Source organism: Panthera tigris, chromosome A1 (assembly GCF_018350195.1).
Source record: "Panthera tigris isolate Pti1 chromosome A1, P.tigris_Pti1_mat1.1, whole genome shotgun sequence".
NCBI classification, from domain to species: domain Eukaryota; kingdom Metazoa; phylum Chordata; class Mammalia; order Carnivora; family Felidae; genus Panthera; species Panthera tigris.
The window spans coordinates 11,192,561-11,216,484 of NC_056660.1; the positions used below are offsets into that span (position 1 = coordinate 11,192,561).

General features: G+C 38.4%; 1 protein-coding gene across 12 annotated transcripts in view; it reads left to right on the plus strand.

Annotated features, from left to right (window-relative positions):
* Positions 1 to 23,924, plus strand: part of FRY (FRY microtubule binding protein) — a 337,838-nt gene that overhangs the window by 190,786 nt on the left and 123,128 nt on the right. For 10 of the 12 annotated variants that reach the window (XM_042996220.1, XM_015544523.2, XM_042995799.1 and 7 more), the window contains 6 exons: positions 5,128 to 5,231; positions 5,676 to 5,784; positions 7,702 to 7,788; positions 16,986 to 17,157; positions 18,521 to 18,653; positions 22,117 to 22,224. In XM_042996220.1, coding sequence (XP_042852154.1) covers positions 5,128 to 5,231; positions 5,676 to 5,784; positions 7,702 to 7,788; positions 16,986 to 17,157; positions 18,521 to 18,653; positions 22,117 to 22,224 — 713 coding nt within the window. Of the gene's footprint in view, positions 1 to 5,127; positions 5,232 to 5,675; positions 5,785 to 7,701; positions 7,789 to 14,381; positions 15,003 to 16,985; positions 17,158 to 18,520; positions 18,654 to 22,116; positions 22,225 to 23,924 lie in introns of those variants that run through there. The other 2 variants (XM_042996329.1, XM_042996388.1) reach the window with 2 other exon arrangements.

Sequence of the window (23,924 nt, forward strand, 5' to 3'; positions counted from 1 at the left end):
CAAGAGGCAGAAGCTTAACTGACTGAGCCACCCCAATGCCCCTCATTATCTTTTATGTATCTTTTAGAGGTTTTTGCTTTGTGGTTACCATGAGACTCACATCTAACAGCCTATATATTTAACAGTCTATTTTAAGTTGATAGCAAGTTAAGTTTGAATGCATTCTAAAACTCTGCATTTTTGTGTTTTTGATGTCACATTTTACATCTCTGTGTATTCCTTAAGTAATTAGTATATCGTTATTTTAATATGTCTTTTAACATTCATACTAACTATAAGTGATTAGTCCACTTTTTTTTTTACTATATGTTTACCTTTACCTGTGAGATTTTTACTTTCATGTGTTCGCTTATCACTAATTAGTGTGCCCTTTGTTTTAAGCTTAATGCAGTCTCTTCAACATTTCTTTTAGGGCCAATTCAGTGGTGATGAACTCCTTTAGCTTCTGCTTGTCTGCAGAAATCCTTATCTCTTTTTTAATTCTAAATGATCATCTTGCTGCATACAATATTCTTGTTTGGAAGTTTTTTAGGGAAGTTTTTAGCCATTATTTCTTGAAATAAGTTTTCTGTCCCTTTCTCTCTCTCTCTCTTCCTCCTGGAAGCCCTATATTCTGCTTGATGTTGTCTAATAGGTCCCTTAAGCTATCTTTATTTTTTTTTTATTTTTTTCTTTCTGCTTTTCTATTTGGGTGAGTTCTACTGCCCTGTCTCCCAGATCACTGATTCTTCCTTCTGCCTCATCTAGTCTGCTGTTAAACCTTTTTAATATATTTTTTAGTGCAGTCAGTTGTGTTCTTCAGCTCTGTGACTTCTGTTTGGGACTTTCTGATCTTTTCTTATTTTTCTTCTATGTTGAAATCTTTCTGTGTGCATCCATTCTTCTCCTCAGTTCAGTGAGCGTCTTTATGACCATTACTTTAACTCCTTATCAGGTAAATTATGTATCTCCATTTCAGTAAAGTTTTTTTTTTTTTTTTTCCTCCTGGGTTTTATCTTGTTCTTTTGTTGGGAATATATTCCTCTGTTTCCTCATTTTGCTTGACTCTCTCTATTTGTTTCTATGTGTTAGGCAAAATAGCTATCTCACCCAGTCTTAAGGGGGTGGCCCTATGTAAGCAATGAACCTTAATATTTAACTTTGCCCTAGCTCTTGGTTGTCTCTGGAACTGTCTCTCTGGTTGTTTAAGACTCATAGGGTCTACAAATGCAATCCCCCTGGCCACCAGAGCCTAAAACTCAAGGGCATCCCCCTGTGTGGGCTGTGCATGCATGCTGGCTTTGGTAGGTCAAGGGGCACAGGGGCGACATTATAGGAGCAACACAAGAGGTGCAAATCCAAAGCAGTGGCATGGGGGATGGGAGTTGCCACTGGTTGGTTAGAGTGAGTGCAAAAATAGTACTTCCCAGTGCCAGCACCAGCAAGGTAGAGAAAGAAGGTAAAAATGTCACCCACCAGCGCCTCCATCCCTAGGCAGAGTCCCAACAGTCTTTTGCCCTTCTAACACGTGCCTTAATATCAGCAACTTTATCTTCTTCACATATGGTCTAGGCTCTTCTCTGACTGCTGCTTTTTCACTGGGTCCCAGGGAGAGTGAATCTGCATGTGAGCCTTTTAAGAGCAGAAACTCTCTCTTTCCCTACCGCCCTATTGCTCTCGTGGATATAAGCCCTGTTCATTTTCCAAGTGACACATTTGGGGGGCTCATTTCTCTGATGCAGGTCCCAAGGGATGGGGTGGCTAATGTGGAAACAAACTCCATGCTCCTCAGGGAGGAATTCCTTATTCATGAGACCCCTCCCCGTGGCAGGTCACCACTCTGAGGGTAGGGTTTTTTTGTCAAGACCATGTATCTGCCTCTCCTACCTGTCCTGACGTGGCTCTTTTACCCTTTGTTGTAAAGTAGCTGTTCGGCTAGTTCTCAGGTGCTTTCCAGAGGGAACTGTTCCATATGTAGCTATAGATTTGTTGTGTCCTTAGGAGGAGGTAAGTTCAGGATGGTTCTATGCCACTGTGTCAAACTGCCTCCTTGTATAGGTTCTAGATAAAGACATCTTGCTTATGCATCAAGTTGTTCTGCAACTACTCACAGTCTGCTTTTTTTACATTGATATTTACTGATAGCCTGTTGTATGGCAGTCATTGAGGACACAAAAATGAACAAACCAAAATTCTGGAGTTCACAGTCTGGTAAGAAACGTAAAGGGGTAGAACAACATTCTGGAAGCAGAGAGTAGAGGCACTTGGCAGTCTCTCTGCAGGGGGTGGGGGGGCAGGGGAGGATAAATAGTTGTTGTAATAGAGGATTTAACAGAGGAGATAACACCTAACTGAATCTCGCCAGGGAATAGAAGTTTTCCAAATAGACCAGGGGTAGGAAGGCATTTGAGGCATTTAGGAAATTGCAGAAGGGATATAATGACATGGGGTGCACCAAACCTAGGAGGTAGTAATGGGGGAGCCAGATTGCCAAAGGCCCCCTCATGTACCACATCATGGAACTGAGACGTCCAGGAGGTGATTAGAAGTCCCTTAAGGAAGGGGATGCCTGGGTGGCTCAGTCGCTTAAGTGTCCGACTCCTGATTTCAGCGCAGGTTGTGATCTCACAGCTCATGAGTTTGAGTCCCAGATTGGGCTCTGTGTGGTATCAGCAAGAAGGCTGCTTGGCATCCTCTTTGCCCCTCCTCTGCTTATATGCTCTCTCTGTCTCTCTCTCTCTCCCCCTTCCTCCCTCCCTCTCTCTCAAAATAAATAAGTAAACTTTAAAAAAAAAGTAAAAATTTTAAAAATCTAGAAAAACACAATAACCCCAGTTTTTTAATGATGGAATATTTTAAATGCAACTTTACAGTTTAGTCGTTTACTTAAAGTTTCTTTATGTAACCAAACAGGCAAATCAAGCAAGCAAAAAATTGTCCTTTGTATATAAATGTATGCTTTAAAAAAGGTGGGGCCTTAAAAAAAAAGTCGGGGCCTTTTTTTCCCTAGAGCTAGAAAAGTTCCAGTTAGTTAACATACAGTGTAATATTAGTTCAGGTGTATAATCTAGTAATAAAACACATGTTAAACTGAAAATGATGTGGTATTAGCACAGGAATGGACAGACTAATAAAATTCTAAAAACAGACCTAAATGCATGTAGAAATTTAGAATTTTATAATAATGATCACACCAAAAATTTGACATAAGAAATCCACTTTTCCTAAATCTAAAAAACTACTCTCTATAGTCTTTTCCATAAAATTTATTTACATAAATAGCCTAAAAATAAACTTTATGTCTAAACACTTATGAATTCTACAAAAATCAGTACCCAATTATCTACACTAAGAATAAAACAGCTAAGACAATTATGACAAGATAAATAAGTAAGGGAAGAGAAGTAACGTAAGAGCAAAAAACTTGTAAGACAGTTAAAAGTGACATTTAAACACGGTTTAGGAAACATTTATCGACCCCTTGAAGAATGGCAGGAATTCTAATAGATATTACAGTAAATAATGCCCCTTCCTTTCCGACATCTAAACAAGACCATTTGCTAGAGGTTGTTTGAAGGTCAGAAGACATTCAGGACAGAATAATTAGCTTTAATGGTATGAGATTGAGGACCCTGGGGAGGAACAGAGAAGCCTGCACAAAAGAGGGGATGTTCAAGTTGACTGTGAAGGAGTAGGGTTCACCTGATAGAAAAGAAGGAGGCAGGGGCAAGGGGTGAAGGAACCCACTCTTGACATGGAAATGGAATGAACATGGCCTAGCTACAGTTGAGGAAGCTTGTGGGGGAAAAGCAGGATGGAGGCAGAAAAGGTAGATTAGAGCTACATATTGACCGGTCAGTTATGCCATGCCAAGAAATGTTACCTGGATCCCACAGGCATCAGGGAAACTATCCAGTGCATGATTTTTAAATCAAGAGGAATATGATCAGATTAAGACAGGACAGTAAGGAAAGAATCCGTTGCTTCCTCTCTGGCCTGTTATTACCCAGAAGCCAGCAGCTCTGTCACAGTTGGTCTGCCTCTGTTCCTTTCCGCAAGGTGTGGGGACTTCTTCCGTGGTCTCCTTGATCTTAGTGGCTTCCTGTCACCATCAGGAGAACCCTGGTCCCCTTTGTTAACCTGGCATGCAGGGTCCCACACATCACCCTTGCCTTCCTCATAACCCTCATCAGCCCCTGCTCCTTCATCTGGCCCTAGGCACTGGAATACAAACTATTGCCAGGGTATGAGACATGACTGGTCTTCTTCAGCAGTCTTAGCTTCCACACGCTCTCCCTTCCCATCATCCTTTTACACCGTGCAAAGTTTCATATTGTGCCAAGCACAGTACCTGGCCCACTGTAGCCACTCAAATGTTTGTTGAATGAACACATGAGTAAATGATTGGATTAAAGTTCATCTGAGTTTTCCTGTGCCCCTTAAAATTTTTCCTGACCTTCCTTGAGCTTGCCATAGCTTGTCTTTTTTTCTGTTTTCATTCTTTAGCTCCTGTGCCTACCAGTTTTTTCTACTGCCTTAGAGTTGATTGCTTTTTATCCATCTCCCATCCCCCAGAGGCTGTAAACAACTTAGGGAAAGGGATTATCTTTTATCTATATCCCATGTTCTAACGCAGTGCCTAGTACACATTCATCTCAATAAATGTTGGTGGGTAATTAGATTCAGGCAGTGGGGGGGGTGGGTAGGGAACTTGGGGAATCAAAACAAAAACAATGTTTACAAGGGCATAATCAACACTAGAAAGAAGAGATTAATTATTCTCTTAGTGCTAGAGAATGCAGGTTCCCTAGGGCTGGATGAAGAAGGCAATTTCAAGTATTCACCTTGGCAAAGAGAGAATGACATGACTTCCCCCAGAACCACTCTGCCCTGCCCTCATGGCTATTTGGATCCCTCCTCATAGATTATTTACACAGTGGACACCCGGATGCAAATACCCCATAAATCCCAGATGATGCAGTGCCTTGTAGGGGCCCTGCATTTCTAAGCCATTCAGAAAAGAATAATCTCCATACATTCCATACAGTACCATTTAATCTTTTTTTTTTTTTTTTTTTTTTTTTTTACCATGTAATATTAATTAAATCTTAAATCTAATGCTACCTTACATGCTGGTTTCTGTTGCAGAATAAAGACCCCAAGATGGCTCGGGTTGCACTGGAATCTCTATACAGATTACTCTGGGTTTACATGATTCGAATTAAATGTGAAAGCAACACAGCTACTCAGAGGTAAGGATCTGGTCTGGGTTAATGGTAACTACCTCACTGAGTTAATGGTAACCATTACTCAGCCAATAAAGAGGGTGTTTTGTTTTACTGCTACCTATACTAACCAAAGTAGAAACTATTCAAAGTTGACACTTTCTAAAAGATCTAAGTCCTAAGGACATTTTCAGTCTTTGCTTAGTCAGTAGCTCAGCAGCCATTACAGAAATTTCAGCCTCTACTAGGATGGCAAGCTTCCACGGCCAAGGTTGCCTTCACCGTGTTAACAAAGCACACGGCTATAATCTTCCCACTGCCCTTAGTTTTGCAGAAAAACTTGATAGAGTAATTATGCTGATGAAAAAGGGATGAAGTGGTTTGTTTTCTTTTTCTGAATTCTCTCTGATACTTAGATAAGATGCTCAGCCAATCTTGCTTGTGTTCTCTTTTTTTCTCCCTATCTTTCAGCCGTCTTATAACCATCATCACAACACTTTTCCCCAAAGGGTCCCGTGGTGTGGTGCCAAGGGATATGCCTCTGAACATCTTTGTGAAAATCATCCAGTTCATTGCGCAGGTAATGGAGAAGCTTCTGGCAGTGGGAATGATCTAACTGCCTTCAAGTAGCCAGTCTCCTTCCTAGCAAGTACTACCAGGTGAAAAGTCTGAAGTAACAGCTTATGTGGAAAGACTTTGCAGGATGGTGGTGTCAGTGTTTTCACACGTAGCTTTTTTTTTTTTTTCTTCAAAACAAATAGTGACATGGGTACGTCAAGTGTTTTCAGCGTCTGTCACATGAAGGAGCTGAGAGAGTTTAAGTGACTCATCCAAGGCCATAGAACCTATTAGTAAAAGGGCCTCTTGACTCCCAGTCCCTGTTTTGTCCCGATGCTCTGCTCTGGATTCTGCAAGTCAGGAGGAAGCCAAGAGTCTGGTGTTTGGAGGAAATCAAAAGATTGCTTTGTGAAATTTGAGGAGTGAATAAAAATGCTCTTTCGCCCCGTGAGAAAGAAGCATGAATAGGAATATTAGAATTTATCAAGCACTTACTCTTAGCCAGGAACTTTTTTTTTTTTAATTTTTTAATGTTTATTTATTTTTGAGAGAGAGAGAGACAGTGCATGAGCATGAGCAGGGAAGGGGCAGAGACAGACAAAAACACAGAATCCAAAAGAGGCTCCAGGCTCTGAGCAGTCAGCACAAAGCCTGATGGGGGGCTTGCACTCAGGAGCCATGAGATCGTGACCTGAGCTGAAGTCAGATGCTTCACCAACTGAGCCACCCAGGCTCCCCTGCCAGGAACTTTTCTAAGAACTTAAAGGTACTAATTTCCTTAAAAACTGGGTCCAATAATGGTAAGCATAGATTTTAGTATTTAGTTTACTATTTAGACCCAAGATTTTTACTTTTTAAATCACACTTTGTGGGTAAATGGTTATATCCCAACTTCGACTTCCTCGTGACTTACAGAACAATGTGAAAAGATAATTATCCCAGTTCAGCCTCTGCTACAAGCCAGCTCTATATCCTTAAACAAGTCAGAGAGCAAGCATCTTTCTTCTGTGTCTTGAACTGTAAAATGAACTGTAAAACGCGGAGGGAAATGCTCACCCAGTGTACTTCAGAATGCTGTGTGGATAAAGGGAAATTATAGGCATGAAAATACTATTAGTACAATTGACATTGATATAAAGATGTAAGGGTCAGTCGTTAACTTCACAGACTAGTAATGTATAATATCTCTCTATGTGTTCGGATAATGAGATGCCTCTGTCATATTTGCTCTTAGGGAAAAGCCGTTTCTTGCTTTTTGGGCAGATGAATTAATGTGATTTTTCTGCATATAGTTATCACGTGCCTGAGAATGTGTTTTGCTTATTCCAGAATATTGTTTAAAATGAACCAGTCATATCATAGCAGCCACTGTCTCAAACCATTAGAATCTGGCTTCTGCTTTCTCACTTACGTAATCATAGTATGTCTTATTTGTTGATTGTTCATTTCACTTTCAGACATTGTCCATTATAATATGAGCCCAAGGATTTGAAACGTTAGAGAATAGAAGAAGATGGTCATTTTGCAGTGGTATTTTTAAACGTATATTTTAAACTGAATTTCAAGAGGTGATCAGCATTTGCTTTACAAGCAGAAAGTGTTGAGACTGTATTTAAGCCCAGACATTCCAAGTGTTTTGGTTTTTCATTTAGGGGATTTGTTTTTTGTTTTTTGTTTTATCATTCGTCATTCCAGGCTTTAGGGGCTAAATTCCACATTTTACATAACAAAAGCATCTCTGTACATCACATGAAAACGGGCAGCTTCACCCAAGGCTCTAAGGGGCATGGTCTTCCTTCAGGGATTCTCTTAATGCATAAAACTGAACAGCATCTTGCTTCTTGTAGCAACCACCTGTTGGTGGCCTAAAATGAAAATAGACACTTCACACTGAATTTGTATTTTAAAATCTTTGTTTTGTTGTCTCTTTCCACTACAGGAACGCTTAGATTTTGCAATGAAAGAAATTATTTTTGATTTTCTCTGTGTGGGAAAACCAGCAAAAGCTTTCAGCCTCAACCCAGAGGTATGAATGAAATGATCCTTTTATGTACTTCTAACCGAGCCGTACCTTTGCTTTGCGACCTTGGGGAATAGGGCGAAGGCCATTTTCTTGAAAAGTCTTCTGTTTCTTTCTGTCCATGTTTATTTGACTAGCAATCATAGATGATGGAATTTCAGGAGTCAGGTTTTGGGTGAACAGACTTAGGATGATAGCAAGTTTATGTGCCACCATATTCTGTGCTTCGATGATAGAGCAAACCTTGCCCCAAAAGACAATTTGCCACTACAGGTCACGGTGTTTTCTTTTAGACAAGTCAGTACTTATAGCTGTTTTGATGCAGATGAACAAGTTGAGTCCTGGGAAGTGTTGAAACAGAGAAGAATGAATGCATGTGATAATAAAATACTAAAATCGAATGAAATCGAGTGATGTACGGATCTATGTTTCTGTGGCAGCGTCACAACTCAAGGGCCAGGCAGATCCTGAAAGTGATGGGCACAACACATGGTTGGAGTGACCTATGCAAATGAGAAGCACATCCCAGTTTAAACTTTAAGAACACTGGTGGCCAACAGAACTGTGCCTGGCAGGGTGCCTCTTTGCAGTGTTTTCCCTATGATACTGTAGAAAGAACACTAAACCAGAAGGCAACAGTATTGGATTTGCCCCTTGACACAGGCCTTACCACTTAAACTAGCTCTAAGACATTTATCGCTGAGCTTCAACTTTTTTTGCCAGGAAAATGAACAAAATATTTGTCTAGATCACTCATAGAATAATTGTGATACTGTGACATTACAAGCTCTTAAGCAACAAAACAAAACCAAAAAAAACCACAAACCAAACCAAAAAAAAAAAAAAAAAACCCACCATAGAGATTTTTTTAAAAAGGAATGTTCGTATCATCACTGTACTATTTTGTCTGGCTCCTTCATTCTGTCAATAAGGGCAGAGGCTCGAAATCAGCAGCTGGTTAATAGCAAAAGGAACCACATCTCCTGGTTCCACAGCCTGTATTCTCTTCTTTGTGCTAAGGTTGCCATGTGTCTAGGGACAGCTGGAGAAGCCCCAAAATGGGAGTTTTTGTCTTGTGTCTAATGACATCACAGTCTTCTGGAATGGCTACAGCCAGGGTCAAGGGAAGAGGGACAGAGTTGATGCAAATCCAGAACATTTGGGCTAGAATGGGGCCCAGAACCCTAGGTAAAGAGTCTTCTCCTGCTGGGAAGTTTCTCAAAATATTTTCACTTCTCAGGAGTCATGGCTTTAACAGCCCTCAGAATTACCAGGTTATTAGTCTAAAAAGAACATACTGAAAGCTACCATCATCATCATCATCACCATGTATAAAATTTACCCTTTATTCTTTCCTCAGACTCCTCAGTCAATGAATAATTGGTTAACCTCTTTGTACAGAACAATTGGAATTATGGGGTTTTTAATTTTTAAAACTACAAAAAGACATTTGAGTATCTTCTTCCATTTCTCCTGAGCTTATATGGTTATGGAAGAGTTTATCACTAGTTGGTGATTAGAAGCTTAAAGGCATATCTGTGATCTCACTCAATAGCACACACAAGGATGAAGATAGTCTATAAAGTAGATGTCACTCTTGATAAAATATGTTGTAGGTCACAGTTGCCCAAGAAACGTATTCAAATTGTGTCTTAAATCATATTTTGGAAATAGCTTGTGGAACAGTGCCTAGAGATGTAAATGATTATCTTACTATGAAGTTTATAGTGCATCACCACTCAACAGTCCAATAATTTCCAGGTAAGTATCCCATTTTAGTTCAGACTGAGATGGCTTCTATATGCATCTTCATCATCATAAGAACTTACTCATCTGTGAGAAGTTTCTAGGTCATCCATTTCTCTAATTTTTGTCATGACCTAAAATAACATGGAACTGGATGTCCTAGCCAGCACCAGAGACAAAAAGAAGAAATAAAAGGCATAAGGATTGGAAATGAAGACACAAAACTCTTTTTATTCACAGACAACATGATTGCATATGTAGAAACTACCAAAGACTCGGCTTAGCTAATACATTATTTTAGACAGTTTGTAGGATAGGGGTGCCTGGGTGGCTCAGTTGGTTGAGTGTCGAACTTTGGCTCAGGTCATGATCTTGCCATTCGTGGGTTCAGGCCCTGCATTGAGCTCTGTGAGGAAAGTTCAGAGCCTGGAGCCTGCTTCAGATTCTGTGTCTCTCTCTCTGCCCCACCCCAACTTACGCTCTGTCTCTCTCTGCCTCTCAAAAATAAAAATAATTTTAAAAATTTTTTAGAAAGTTTGTAGGATACAAGATAAATATAGAGGGGCACCTGGCTGGTTCATTTGGTAGAGCTTGAGATTCTTGATCTCAGGGCCATGAGTTCAAGCCCCAAGTTGGGAAGAAGCCTACTCAAAGAAAAAAAAAAAAAAAAAGATAAATATATAAAATCAATGTATTTCTATATTATGGTAATGAACAATTAGAAACCCAACAATGTTACCTCTGGGACACAGCAAAGGCGGTCATAAGAGGGAAGTATATAGCAATCAGGCCTTCCTAAAGAAGGAAGAAATATCTCAGATATACAACCTAACCTTATACCTTAAAGAACAGCCAAAACCAAAACCAGCAGAAGACAGGAAATTATATAGATTAGAGCAGAAATCAATGCTATTGAAACCAAAAATATCAGTAGAACAAATCAATGAAACCAGAAGCTGGTTCTTTGAAAGAATTAACAAAATTGATAAACCACTGGACAGTTTGATCAAATAGAAAAAGGAAAGGACCCAAATAAAATCAAGAATGAAAGAGGAGAGATCACAACCAACACAGCAGAAATAAAAACAATAATAAGAGAATATTATGAGCAATTATACGCCAATAAAATGGGCAATCTGGAAGAAATGGACAAATTCCTAGAAACATATACACTACCAAAACTGAAACAAGAAGACATGGAAAATTTGAACAGACCCATAACCAGTAAAGAAGTCGAATTCATAATCAAAAATCTCCAAAAAACAAGAGTGGGAGGCCATACAGCTTTCCAGGGGAATTCTACCAAACATTTAAGGAAGAGTTAACACCTATTCTCTTGAAGCTGTTCCAAAAAATAGAAATGGAAGGAAAACTTCCAAACTCTTTCTATGAAGCCAGCATGACCTTGATTCCAAAACCAGACAGAGACCCCACTGAAAACGAGAACTATAGACCAGTTTCCCTGAGGAACATGGATGCAAAAATCCTCAACAAGATATTAGCCAACCGGATCCAACAATACATTAAAAAAATTATTCACCATGACCAAGTGGGATTTATACCTGGGACGCAGGGCTGGTTCAATATCCACAAAACAATTAATGTGCTTCCTCACATCAGTGAAAGAAAGGACAAGAACCACATGATCCTCTCAACAGATGCAGAAAAATCGTTGGACAAAATACAGCATCCTTTCTTGATAAAAATCCTCAAGAAAGTAGGGATAGAAGGATTATGCCTCAAGATCATAAAAGCCATTTATGAATGACCCAACGCTGATATCTTCAATGGGGAAAAACTGAGAGCTTTCCCCCTCAGGTCAGGAACAAGACAGGGATGTCCACTCTCACTACTGTCATTCAACATAGTATTGGAAGTCTTAGCCTCAGCAATCAGACAACACAAAGAAATAAAAGGCATCCAAATCGGCCAGGAGAGGTCAAACTTTAACTCTTTGCAGATGACATGATACTCTATATGGAAAACCCAAAAGATTCCACCAAAAAACTGCTAGAACTGATCCATGGATTCAGCAAAGTTGCAGGATATAAAATCAATGCACAGAAATTGGTTGCATTCCTATACACCAACAATGAAGCAACAGAAAGAGAAATCAAGGAATCGATCTCATTTACAATTGCACGAAAAACCATAAAACACCTAGGAATAAATCTAACCAAAGAGGTGAAAAATTTATGCACTGAAAACTATAGAAAGCTAATGAAAGAAATTGAAAAAGACACAAAAAAATGGAAAAAGATTCCATGCTCCTGGATAGGAAGAACAAATATTGTTAAAATGTCGATACTACCCAAAGCAATCTACATAGTCAATGCAATCCCTATCATAATAACACCAGCATTTTTCACGGAGCTAGAACAAACAATCCTAAAATTTGTATGGAACCAGAAAAGACCCCGAATGGCCAAAGCAATCTTGAAAAAGAAAACCAAAGCAGGAGGCATCACAATCCCAGACTTCAAGCTGTATTAACAAAGCTGTAATCATCAAGACACGATGGTACTGGCACAAAAACAGACACTCAGATCAATGGAACAGAATAGAGAACCCAGAAATGGACCCACAAACGTATGGCCAGCTAATCTTTGACAAAGCAGGAAAGAATATCCAATGGAATAAAGACAGTCTCTTCAGCAAGCGGTGCTGGGAAAACTGGACAGCGACATGCAAAAAAATGAACCTGGACCACTTTCTTACCCCATACGCAAAATAAAGTCAAAATGGATGAAAGACCTAAATGTAAGACAGGAAGCCATCAAAATCCTTGAGGAGAAAGCAGGCAAAAACCTCTTTGATCTTGGCCGCAGCAACTTCTTACTCAACATGTCTCCAGAGGCAAGGGAAACAAAAGCAAAACTGAACTATTGGGACCTCATCAAAATAAAAAGCTTCTGCACAGTGAAGGAAACAATCAGCAAAACTAAAAGGCAACCAACAGAATGGGAGAAGATATTTTCAAATGACATATCAGATAAAGGGCTAGTATCCAAAATCTATGAAGACTTAACAAACTCAACACCCAGAAAACAAATAATCCAGTGAAGAAATGGGCAAAAGATAGGAATAGACACTTCTCCAAAGAAGACATCCAGATGGCCAACCGACACATGAAAAAATGCTCAGCTTCACTCATCATCAGGGAAATACAAATCAAAACCACAATGAGATACCACCTTACACCTGTCAGAATGGCTAGCATTAACAACTCAGGCAACAGCAGATGTTGGTGAGGATGTGGAGAAAGAGGATCTCTTTTGCATTGTTGGTGGCAATGCGAGCTGGTGCAGCCACTCTGGAAAACAGTATGGAGGTTCCTCAAAAAATTAAAAATAGAACTACCCTGTGACCCAACAATTGCACTACTAGGTATTTATCCAAGGGATACAGGTATGCTGTTTTGAAGGGGGGCATGCACCCCAATGTTTATAGCAGCACTATCAACAGTAGCCAAAGTATGGAAAGAGCCCAAATGTCCATTGATGGATGAATGGATAAAGAAGATGTGGTATATATATACAATGGAGTATTACTCGGCAATCAAAAAGAATGAAATCTTGCCATATGCAACTACGTGGATGGAACTAGAGGGCATTATGCTAAGTGAAATTAGAGAAAGAAAAATATCATATGACTTCACTCATATGGGGACTTTAAGACACAGAACAGATGAACAAAAGGGAAGGGAAGCAAAAATAATATAAAAACAGGGAGGAGGACAACATAAGAGACTCTTAAGTATGGAGAACAAACAGAGAGTTACTGGAGGGGTTGTGGGAGACGGGATGGGCTAAATGGGTAAGGAATTTACTCCTGAAATCATTATTGTACTATATCCTAACTAACTTGGATGTAAATTAAAAAAAAGAAACTGAACAATTTATCACAGCAATGAAAACAAAGTACTTAGCACTAAAGCTAACAATTATGTATAAGATTTGTGTACTGAAAAGTAAAAGATGTTGAGGAAAATCATAGGCAACCCAAATAAACAGAGAGAAATACTGTTTGTGGACTGAAAGATTTAAGACTATAAAAAAGTCAGTTGTCCCCAAATCTATATATGTTAAACGATAATCCCATTAATAATCCCAGTTAAAATCCTTATAGCATTTTCTATAGAAATCAATAAACTTACTCTAAAATTTATATGGAAAGTATAAGGAATTAGAATAACCAACATAATGCTGAAAAAGAAGAAGAAAAATTGGAGGACTAGTATGTCCTGATTTCCAAACATACTGAAAAGCTACAATAGCGTAGTGCTGGCAGAAAAGTGATTTTAAAGACTAATGGAACAGAAAAGAGACTCCAAAAATAGACCCACATATATATGGCCACGTTATTTTCAACAACATTTTCAAGTTATTTCCATGGATAAAGGGTAGCCTTTTCAATGAATGGTGCTGAACAATTGGACATCCACTTGCAAAATAAGGAAGTTCAACCCATAATTTGCACAGTAAGCAAAAATTAAGTCAAAATGTATCGTAAACCTAAGTGTAAAATCCAACATTATAAATCTTCCAGAAGAAAACATACGATAAAATCTTTGTAATCTTTGAGTGGACAAAAATTTCTTAGGACACAAAAATCATGAATTACAAAAAAAAAATTGGTAAATCAAACATCATCATAATAAAAATGTGTCTGCACTTTAAGAGAGACTGTTAATAAAGCATAGAGTAGCTGACTGGGAAGAAACTATTTGCAAAACATATCAATAAAGCACTTGTATCTAGGATATAAAGAACTCTCACAGCTCAACAGTAAGAAACAACTCCATTTTTTAAATGGGCAAAATGAACAGCCTCTTCCCCAAAGAAGACATACAAATGACCGATAAACCTATGAAAAGATGTTCAACATCATTAGTCATGAGGGAAATGCAAGTTAAAACCACACTGAGACGTGCTGAGAAGGATGTTGAGCACCTGGAACTTGATACTACTTTGGTGAGAACACAAAAAGGCACCACCATTTTAGAGAACAGTTCGGCAATTTCCTTTAAATTTAAACACACGCTTACTGTATGAGCCACCATTTCTACTCCAAGGTATTTATCCAAGAGAAATTAAAGCTCCAAAAGTTCCAAAAAGGTTTCTATGAATATTTATTCATAGAATAAACATTTTTAAATGAGGACATACTAGTCCTCCAATTTTTTTCTTCTTTTTCAGCATTCTGTTGGTTATCCTCATTCCTTATACTTTCCCTATAAATTTTAGAATAAGCTTTATTGATGTAACTAAAAACAGGAAAGCAACTCATGTTCAACATCTGGTGAGTGGCTGAACAAGTTGTGTGCATCATCAATGTAGTGGAATACTATTCAGCAATGAAAACAAACAAAGGAACAAATGACTTCTATTGCAACAACGTCTCAAAAGCTTGATGCTATGTGAAAGAAGCAAGACACAAAAGACGATGTACTGTTCCATTCCATTCTGGAAAAGGTGAGATACTAGAAGGCAGAAATTAGACAATGACTGTCAGAGGCTGGGATGGAAAGTGGACTGACTCTAAAGAGGCATGAGGGAACTTTTGGGGATGATGGAAATAACTTTATATCTTGAATGTGATGACAGTTACCTGACTAAGTTTCTCAAAACTCAAAGAACTGTGCAACTGTGTATGTTTTACTCTATGCAAATTATGTCTCTATAAACCTGACTTTAAAAAAATCAAGTGTAGATTCAAACCTAAGAATATATAATTACCAGCAGGAACTTTTCAGGCATTAATCCTTACCATAGCCCTGCATGATCACAAGGTATCACTATCTTCGTTTTATAGAAAGGAAGCTGAGACTTGGACTTGGAAGAGTTAAATAATTTCCTAAGAGTAGACAAATAATAAAATGGAGAGGTACGATGCAAAACTATATAAAATACAAAAAGAAATTGTGAAGCTAAATTGAAAATATATGTCCCAGTGTTATCCAGAGGGAAGGAAAACTCAGAGAACTGGCCAGGGCAGTTCATAAATTGGATATACCACTTGCAAATAACAGACTTGGCCAGTGACAGCAATCCACAGTTATTCTATTTGCATTGCATTTCCCGAATTGAACATTCCACTTCCTCACCCAAAACATTACTATGTCTTGAGAAAGATACATAAGCCTAGAATACATGTCACGAACTACTAAAATGAATGAGGAAATGAGTGGACTTTTAATACACAGTTAAATCTTTTAAAGTTAATACTGTTTCCTTCTAGAAACTGGAGACAGAATATTATTGAAGGCTATAAAATCATAAAGTACACATTGGATCAGCACAAATGAGCCAGAAAATTGTTCACCAAATCCTGGTTAAAATATCAGTGTGCCTTGAAGCTTGAATGGTTTCAAAATGAAAAGAAGTCTGTATTGTTTTTTTGTTACAGGATGTAATCTTATATCACAGAATAGGCAACTGGGGCAAACTTGACTTGGGTATAGCTTCCCACCTACTTCTTGTATGGCCTCAGTTTCTTCACCTGAAAAATAGGAATAATTACACTTTCCTTGCATGGCTGTTTTTGAAATGAGAACTAATGAGCAGTTCTGGATAGATTTTAGGGGCTCAGTAAATTATAACTAGAGTATCGTGGTTGGTAGCAATAATTATTATTTTCTGCTGTTGGGTAGTAGCCTGCTTTGGAAACATTACTTCATGTAATGTGTATTCATGTATTACTTCATGAAAATTTGAGTATAAACGCATTACACATGGCTGTTAAGGAAGTACAGATGTTTTAGTACTTTGGGACCTTTCAAGATATTGCTACTGGTAGCAACCATCTCTCAGTGATCTTTCAGAGCCACTATTATGCCTTACCTGAGCCTGAGGGTGATAAAGATCTGGCCCCGAATGGCATGTCTTCTTGTAAGCCCATGTGTTTTTTATCAGTAACAAGTTCAGCGGCATTGAACTTTTAAAATTTATTTTCAAACTCGCCAGTCTTTTTGAATCAAGAGTCATCAACCCGCAATTCAGAGCAGACCATTTTTATTTTGTGATTCACATTTGTAACTCCTGTTTGTTTTCATTCAGTCTTTGTGAATTAACACACAGGGCATCTCTCTCCCTCAGGTGACCTATGAGCCCTTTGTTTACCTCAGTTTCCCTTAGTTGCAGCTGCTCCAGAGGATGAATGCCTTTCCCTTTGAGGTTCACCAGGATTCCCCAAACAGGATGAGCATGACCCTCTCAAACGTACCCTCCAAGTAGGGTGAAAATCTTTCCGGTTGTCTTCCTCTGCTGTCCCAACAAATAGTGACAGAAACTCAATTTAACGTTCATAGGTTTGGCCTAAATTCTTGTGCCTTTTAAATTACTTTCTCATAGTAATCTGGATAGCAAGCCATGCTGACTTCTCTCAAAGGCCGATGGTTTAATTCCACGACAATAATTGGGTTTTTCTTTTTATTATGAACACATTATCTCTTACAGAGAATGAACATTGGTTTACGGGCATTCTTAGTAATAGCCGACAGCTTGCAGCAGAAAGACGGTGAACCCCCCATGCCGGTGACAGGAGCTGTTCTCCCTTCAGGAAACACATTGAGAGTGAAGAAAACATATTTGAGTAAAACGCTAACTGAAGAAGAAGCCAAAATGATAGGTGGGTCTCAGAGATGTGTTAGAGGTGGGCCTTGGTAAGCCCTTCTAATGACCAATGGATACTTACCCTCAGTGAGGTACGCTGTTAAAACATTTTTATACAAGTAGCTGTAACATTCCAACATTAATTGTTTTGAATGATTCATGCTGTGCTTTGTTTTACTGCCCTTTAAACTTTCTGGAACTTCCTGGTAAACATTTTGCCATTTAAATGTTAGACTTTTATCTACGGTCTTTTCAAACTTCTAATATTGATTATCTACATTTTACAGTAAATTTCTGAGACATCTGTGTCCTTTGGTAGATATCCTGTTTAAAAAGCAACCATATAAATATTCATTTGTTAGTTCATTCATTTTTATACTTCCTTTCCTTTTCTTTTTTTTTTTTTCAGTAAAATTAGTTAAATCCCTGTTTTAAACATTCCACATCCCACACATGCCAGGTCATATTGTGGGTTTAGCTATATGAGACTATTGTTTTTTTAATTTAGCTATCTTAATCCAAAGAGGTGATCTTTGCATTTGTTTCTTTCTTATTGAATACTTGAATTTAGAAACCTACAAACTTTGTTAAAATAATTCCTATGTCAAAGATCTGAGGGAAATTTGAGGAGACTTTTTGCTTCAAATGTTTATCTTTAATTAGGAAATGCTCAAATGAGTTCAGAAAGATTTAATGTATGAAAAAATAATCATTAATAATTATTTCATTAAAGTACAAATTTTAAATGCAAAGCAATTTGCTTTTCATTTGTATTATATACATAAATATATGAAATGCATATACATACATGAAATACACATAGGCTACATATATTTGACTTCCACTGTAGAACATTGACACTATATTTAATGAGAACAGTAAAAATGCTATAGCTAAAATAGGTTTTACTTCATTTTAAAATTTGTGATGTAAAGCCATTTTTGTTTATTTTACTAAAAAATCTATACATATATTTCAGAGAACAATAAACTTATTAAAATCCCAACCCCAAATAACAATTGTTCTTTATTTACATCATCAGTAATGATGGTGAATTTTCTTGTACTAACCAAAAACATAAAAATTCTAAAGCAAAACTACCTATTTCCTTTTTATTTTAACTCTTCGGGAAAATATTTCCCTTTGAAGTATGAGAATTCCGATTTATTAAATTTAAGTGATTATTCAGTGAACACCTACCAAGTTCAGGACACTATGCCAAGCATTCTACAGAAATTAGATTGAATTAGAATCTGCTTAATGAAGTCATTGACCCATAGATGGTCTTCAGTAAAAACATGTCATAGGGGAGGAACAAAGTAGGATTTCATTCCTTGGTGGATTTAGTCAAAGATGTAACTATAATGCACATTTTCCAGGAATGTCCTTGTATTACTCCCAAGTACGAAAAGCTGTGGACAACATTTTAAGGCACCTCGATAAAGAAGTGGGAAGGTGTATGATGCTAACGAATGTTCAGATGCTAAACAAAGAACCTGAAGACATGATCACGTGAGTACAGTGAGGACTAAGTTTTCAGTGAAGGATTAATTAGCCAAAATGTACCAGCAGAGATTTTTCCCATTTATTCACTATTTTGTTCTGCTCTTCCTAGCATCAGAGTTCTGAGAAGTGCCAAGGATAGTAAAAACGTACCTTGACTATATTTGACTAACTCTGAAAATAAGGTCAAACCTGAGATTGATCTATTTCAGTTATATTTCGAGTGTCCTTAGGCCAGTAAGTTAGAAACGGGAGGCCAAGTCTCTCAGTGGTCCACAAGTTGCTCCAAGCTAGCTCTGTCACAGCCTGCGTGCCAGAGTGACATCACCAGTTTACAGACATTCCATCTTTATAAATTTCAAATTCACTTGTTTCTAGTGATTGTTCCTGAACCGTGAGCGTTCCGTGTGCCTAATAATCTCTATGCGACCGTGTCATAGAAATACTGAATCTTTGAAGAATAATTTATAGTTGCGAATGTAACTCTTCATTTGAAATCCAATGGCTCAGCCCAAATCTAAGATGCAGCTTTGTAATTAGAGCTCTGCAGAAGAAACTCATGCAACTTGTATTTGCTGCTTTTGATTCGTTACGGCAGGAACTAGGATTAGGCTATAACTTCACACTTCAAGAAAGTTCAGACTTTGTTGTTGGACTGTGAATTAAATTATACGTGGCACCTGTGGCGTAAGTTTCCAAAAATATAACCGGGAAAGTTTCCTTTGTTCCTCAGCATTTCCAGTTCCAAACACCACAGTGTGTTGGAAAACTGTTACCTATACAGGGTAATTCATTCAGTATTTCTATGTTGTGGGTGTGTATTTTTATTGCAATGGCAGGCACCTCAAAAATGAAGTATGACAAAACAAAACAATACATGATAAGACAAAGTAAAACATACAGAATTATTCTAAATACATAGTTGGGAGTATCTAAAGTTAAAATTAAAACCTCCTCCTCAGAGCTCCACTTGAAATCTACGACCATTGCTTGACTCAGCGTGATTCCTTTAGGAACTTTCCTTATGTCGACACAAATATATACATATATGTATTTGTTGTACAAAAATGGGATTATACAATGCATATTATCCTGCAGCTTGCCAGTCATTTGTTTTAAATGATCACGTTGCTTTAGATTTCACCCTAAATGATCGCAAAAATTAAAATTGACCAAGATGAATAACATCAAATGTGTTGTCTCCAGCTCCGGTTCCAGCCTCACAAATGGCCAGATTGTCAACCTTTAACCTCATTAGTACATTCTTTTTTAACATATTGAAGCAATTTTCAATTGATAATGTAGAAGATAAAAGACGTGTTTCTAAAACTTCTGCCATATGGTTGTTTGCCTGAAAAACGGTAAAGAAAAACTTGTAAAGGAAAACTATATTGATAATCAAGAGATCATAAGATAGGGTCAGGACCAAAATAGTATATTCAAAACCATAAAAAGGTACAGGTTTAAATGTAACTGTAAACATTTTGTTTGTATTTTAACCAATACCTTAAACTTTTTCTAAGATGATTCTTTACTTTGTCTATTCAGTCATCACAAGACCCCCAAACAGGGCTGGGAATACTTTCTATGCTACATTTTGAGGCAGATCCTGGAGTAGGAAATAACTCATTGCTACATTTCCAGAAGACAAAGAGAAACACTAGGGAAACATAAGCATTTAGGACAAGACAGGGAAGGTCCACACCACACTAACAGAAACCATCATTGCGGTTGATATGCAATCCTCCTGCTTTGCCACGTTCTGCTTAGGATATGAACTTGAACATTAAGCATTCTATTTGCTCCATTCCCGTTCCTCGTCCCTTTTGTGGTACATGCTAGAAGACAATAATAATACCTATTAATAAAAATTATGTTATGGGGAGAGGAGGAGGTTCACTTGCTTCCTATAAAAGCCCAGAAAGCAAGGACTGCTGTAGTAGAAGGAAATCATGTACCCATTAGAGTTTCTAATCTGGGCTTCTTTTATCAGCTTGGAGGCCTCGTGGAATCTGCCTTATACTGGAGGCCAGCAGGGTCATCTGTTTTCCAACAGATAGGAAAATAATCCCAGCTGTTGAAAACATCTGGTGAGCAAGCCAGAAGAGCTATTTAAACAACTCACCGTGTTGCCAGTGATCAGGAGCCATCACTAAGCTCTAACTCTGTACAGTTATTGAGGATGGCCTTGAAGACTCCTCCTCCCTTCAGCTGATGAAAACCCACTGTGCAATGGCTCCTTCTCTAGTCCTCGTACAAGGAGGACTATGCAGAAAGGACTATGGAAAAGGAGAGAAAACAATCCTATAACTTTCTGCAAAAGCAGAGCATTTGTGAAGTCAACACATTTGTGTTTTATTTTCCACATAAACAGTTTTGTATTCACTCGACAGACCTAAACAAAGCCGTGCAAAAAAGTAATGTCACAGAGCAGAATTTCTGTCTGATTATAGACAGGGCGGATCCTGCCTGCTGCATTTCTATTCTGACCACAGTTAATGTTCCAAAAAAGAATGACTTTATGCTACTTTGCACTTTCATCATTGTCTTTGTGTCCTACAATAGCACTAGTTTCATGACAGTTTTATATTTATTCTCAGAAGACTGAATTACCAGAATTTAAATATGTTGTTACATTTTATCACTTAGGTTTTTTTGAAGGATTCGATGGGTGGTTGAGTTTTTTCATAAAGGTTATGGACAAAATATGTGGTTAAGAATCAGTTACCTATTTAAGCAACTCAAAATTGAAATAATTTTTCACAAAATGTAGTGTTCCTTCAGATTTTACAGCAGAATATAGAAGACACTAATTATCTTTAAGCATTCATATTGTCAAGACAGTAAAAAGAGGGAAGGAATCTCCATAGAGGTCAGACTCATCAGTGTAATTTTACAAATCAGAATTGGATGCACAACCATATAGAATTCAGGAGTTTACCTGACATTATGAAAGGCTTATTTTTAGAAGCACTTAATTTTTTTTTTAATGACAGTGGGGACTCCAGAAGAGAAATATAACTTGCTAGAGAGACAAGCTTCCAGATGTTGTGCTTGTTAGAGGCACTATGCCTTGTACACACTAAAATCCCATTTTTAAATGCTGAATGTAGGAATGAGTGCAGTGTGCTTTTTACACGCTGATGCATTTAGGCATGTTAGCGAATTCAGTGTTTTAAATGCAGTCCACAGGGACCAAACCCCATGGAACCCAACTGAATGGCAGACTCAATGGCAGAATGCTGTTGACATTGGCATTTGTCCTTTTAGATGTATACCTCCAACGTTTAAATCTTTCTGAGTTCCCTTAGAACAGGCCAAGCTACAAAGGTCAAAAACTTTTGAGAAAAATGTGCAGTAAATACCAGGCAGTGATCCAGAAGGCCTGGATTCTAGTCCTTTTTCACAGATTGGATTGATTCTTTTTTTAACTTTTTGTAGCCTTTGACCCATGTTTGTTTTCAAATTCTAGGGGTGAGAGAAAGCCAAAAATAGATCTTTTCAGGACCTGTGTTGCTGCTATCCCTCGACTCCTTCCTGATGGCATGTCAAAACTTGAACTTATTGACTTGCTGGCTAGGTAAGTGAGAGCTGCAGTGGGTTTATTCGATACAATTGATTATAATCCTTTGTCATGATTCTTAACGACAACAGCAAAAAGAATGATTATTAAAAAATTGACAGATTTTACTAAATGAGGCATTATTCTAGGTACTATGTATAGGCAAGGGGGAATAAAGAAATGTTTTTTTGCTTTTTTTCCTCATATTCAAGGGGCTTCACATCCAAATTAGAAGCAAATACATAAGTACATAAGGTAACCAACTATCCAAGGCCTGAAATTGTGCACATTAATAGCACCTGAAGTGTGACATGTGAGTTCAGTGGGCAGGGGGATTACTGGGGACTAAGGAAGTCAGCAAATCAGTTCTGGGAGAAGGTGAAACTTGACACAGAACCCAGAACGATAAAGAGAGTGACGACAGAAAGGCACAGAGGTAGGCCTGGGGAATGAGGAGGTGGGTCTTCCTGGAGAAGAGTTCATTCAGGGTCTGATTCCCGGTCTGAGGCCCACAGACCCCTCAGGAGCCAAAGTGCTTAGCTAATTTTAGTGCTTCAGAAATCTTCCCCAAACCATACATTGATCACCCTCCCAACATTTGTCCATAAGAATGCTCAGTCCAGCTAGAACCTCAAGTGAATTTGCTTTGAGTGAAATTATGTTGATACATTTAAATAAGCATAATTTTCACATGTTGATCTGAAGCCCTAGTTGACAGTTATGTGCCTTTAAATTAAAAATCAAAAGTGACCTTACTTAAAAGCAATTTAGAATGTGAAATCATTAGGAATGGGGTGCATGAAGGGAGTGGGATGAGAAAGACCACAAGTCCTCCTTGACTTGAAAAAATAAAGAAAAAGGAATATAAAAGCCAATGATTAAAAGGCATAGAAATAAGACTGGAGTGGTAAATTTTTAGATAATCTTTACTGTTAGCTGAGGAATTTGGACCAATGGAGTTTTAAGCGAGAATAATGTTGTAAAAAATATTAGTTTAGTCTGGTTAATCTGATAATGGTGGCACAGAGGAAAGCCCAGAGGAGGATAACAAACACTAACACTGACTGGGGCGCCTGGGTGGCTCGGTCGGTTAGGTGTCCAACTTCGGCTCAGGTCATGATCTCGCAGTGTGTGGGTTCGGGCCCCGTGTCGGGCTCTGTGCGGACAGCTCGGAGCCTGGAGCCTGCTTCGGATTCTGTCTCCCTCTCTCTCTCTGCTCCTCCCCCGCTTGTACTCTCTGTCTCTCAAAAATAAATAAAGTTAACAAAAAATAATTTAACAAATACTAACACTGACTGAATTAAAGATGCATTACGCATGACCCCGTTTACCCACATTCACTAGCCCTTGGAGAGCACCCTTCTCATCAATATCCAAGTAAAGTAACCCAAGCCCTCATCCCACATGACTGCAGACCACCAGTGGCTATCCCATAGCTTCAGAGTATCTCCACAGAGCACCATGTTCCTGCTTATTGTGGTCATCACGCCCTCTCCTCTGGAGGGCCAATATGGACTCCTGTTGTTCGCACCTTGCCATCAGTTAATATCTTTTGTAGCCTACTGTCTTCCAACCATAGACAAAACTGCCCCCTTTCCTTCTGCCAGTCACCACTAACACAGGATGGTGCTGGATTGTGAGACTGACTGAAGATCTATTACTTTGAAAACCACTGTCGCAAGCCCTGGTGCTCATTGGCCAAAGCCATGCACCCTCCT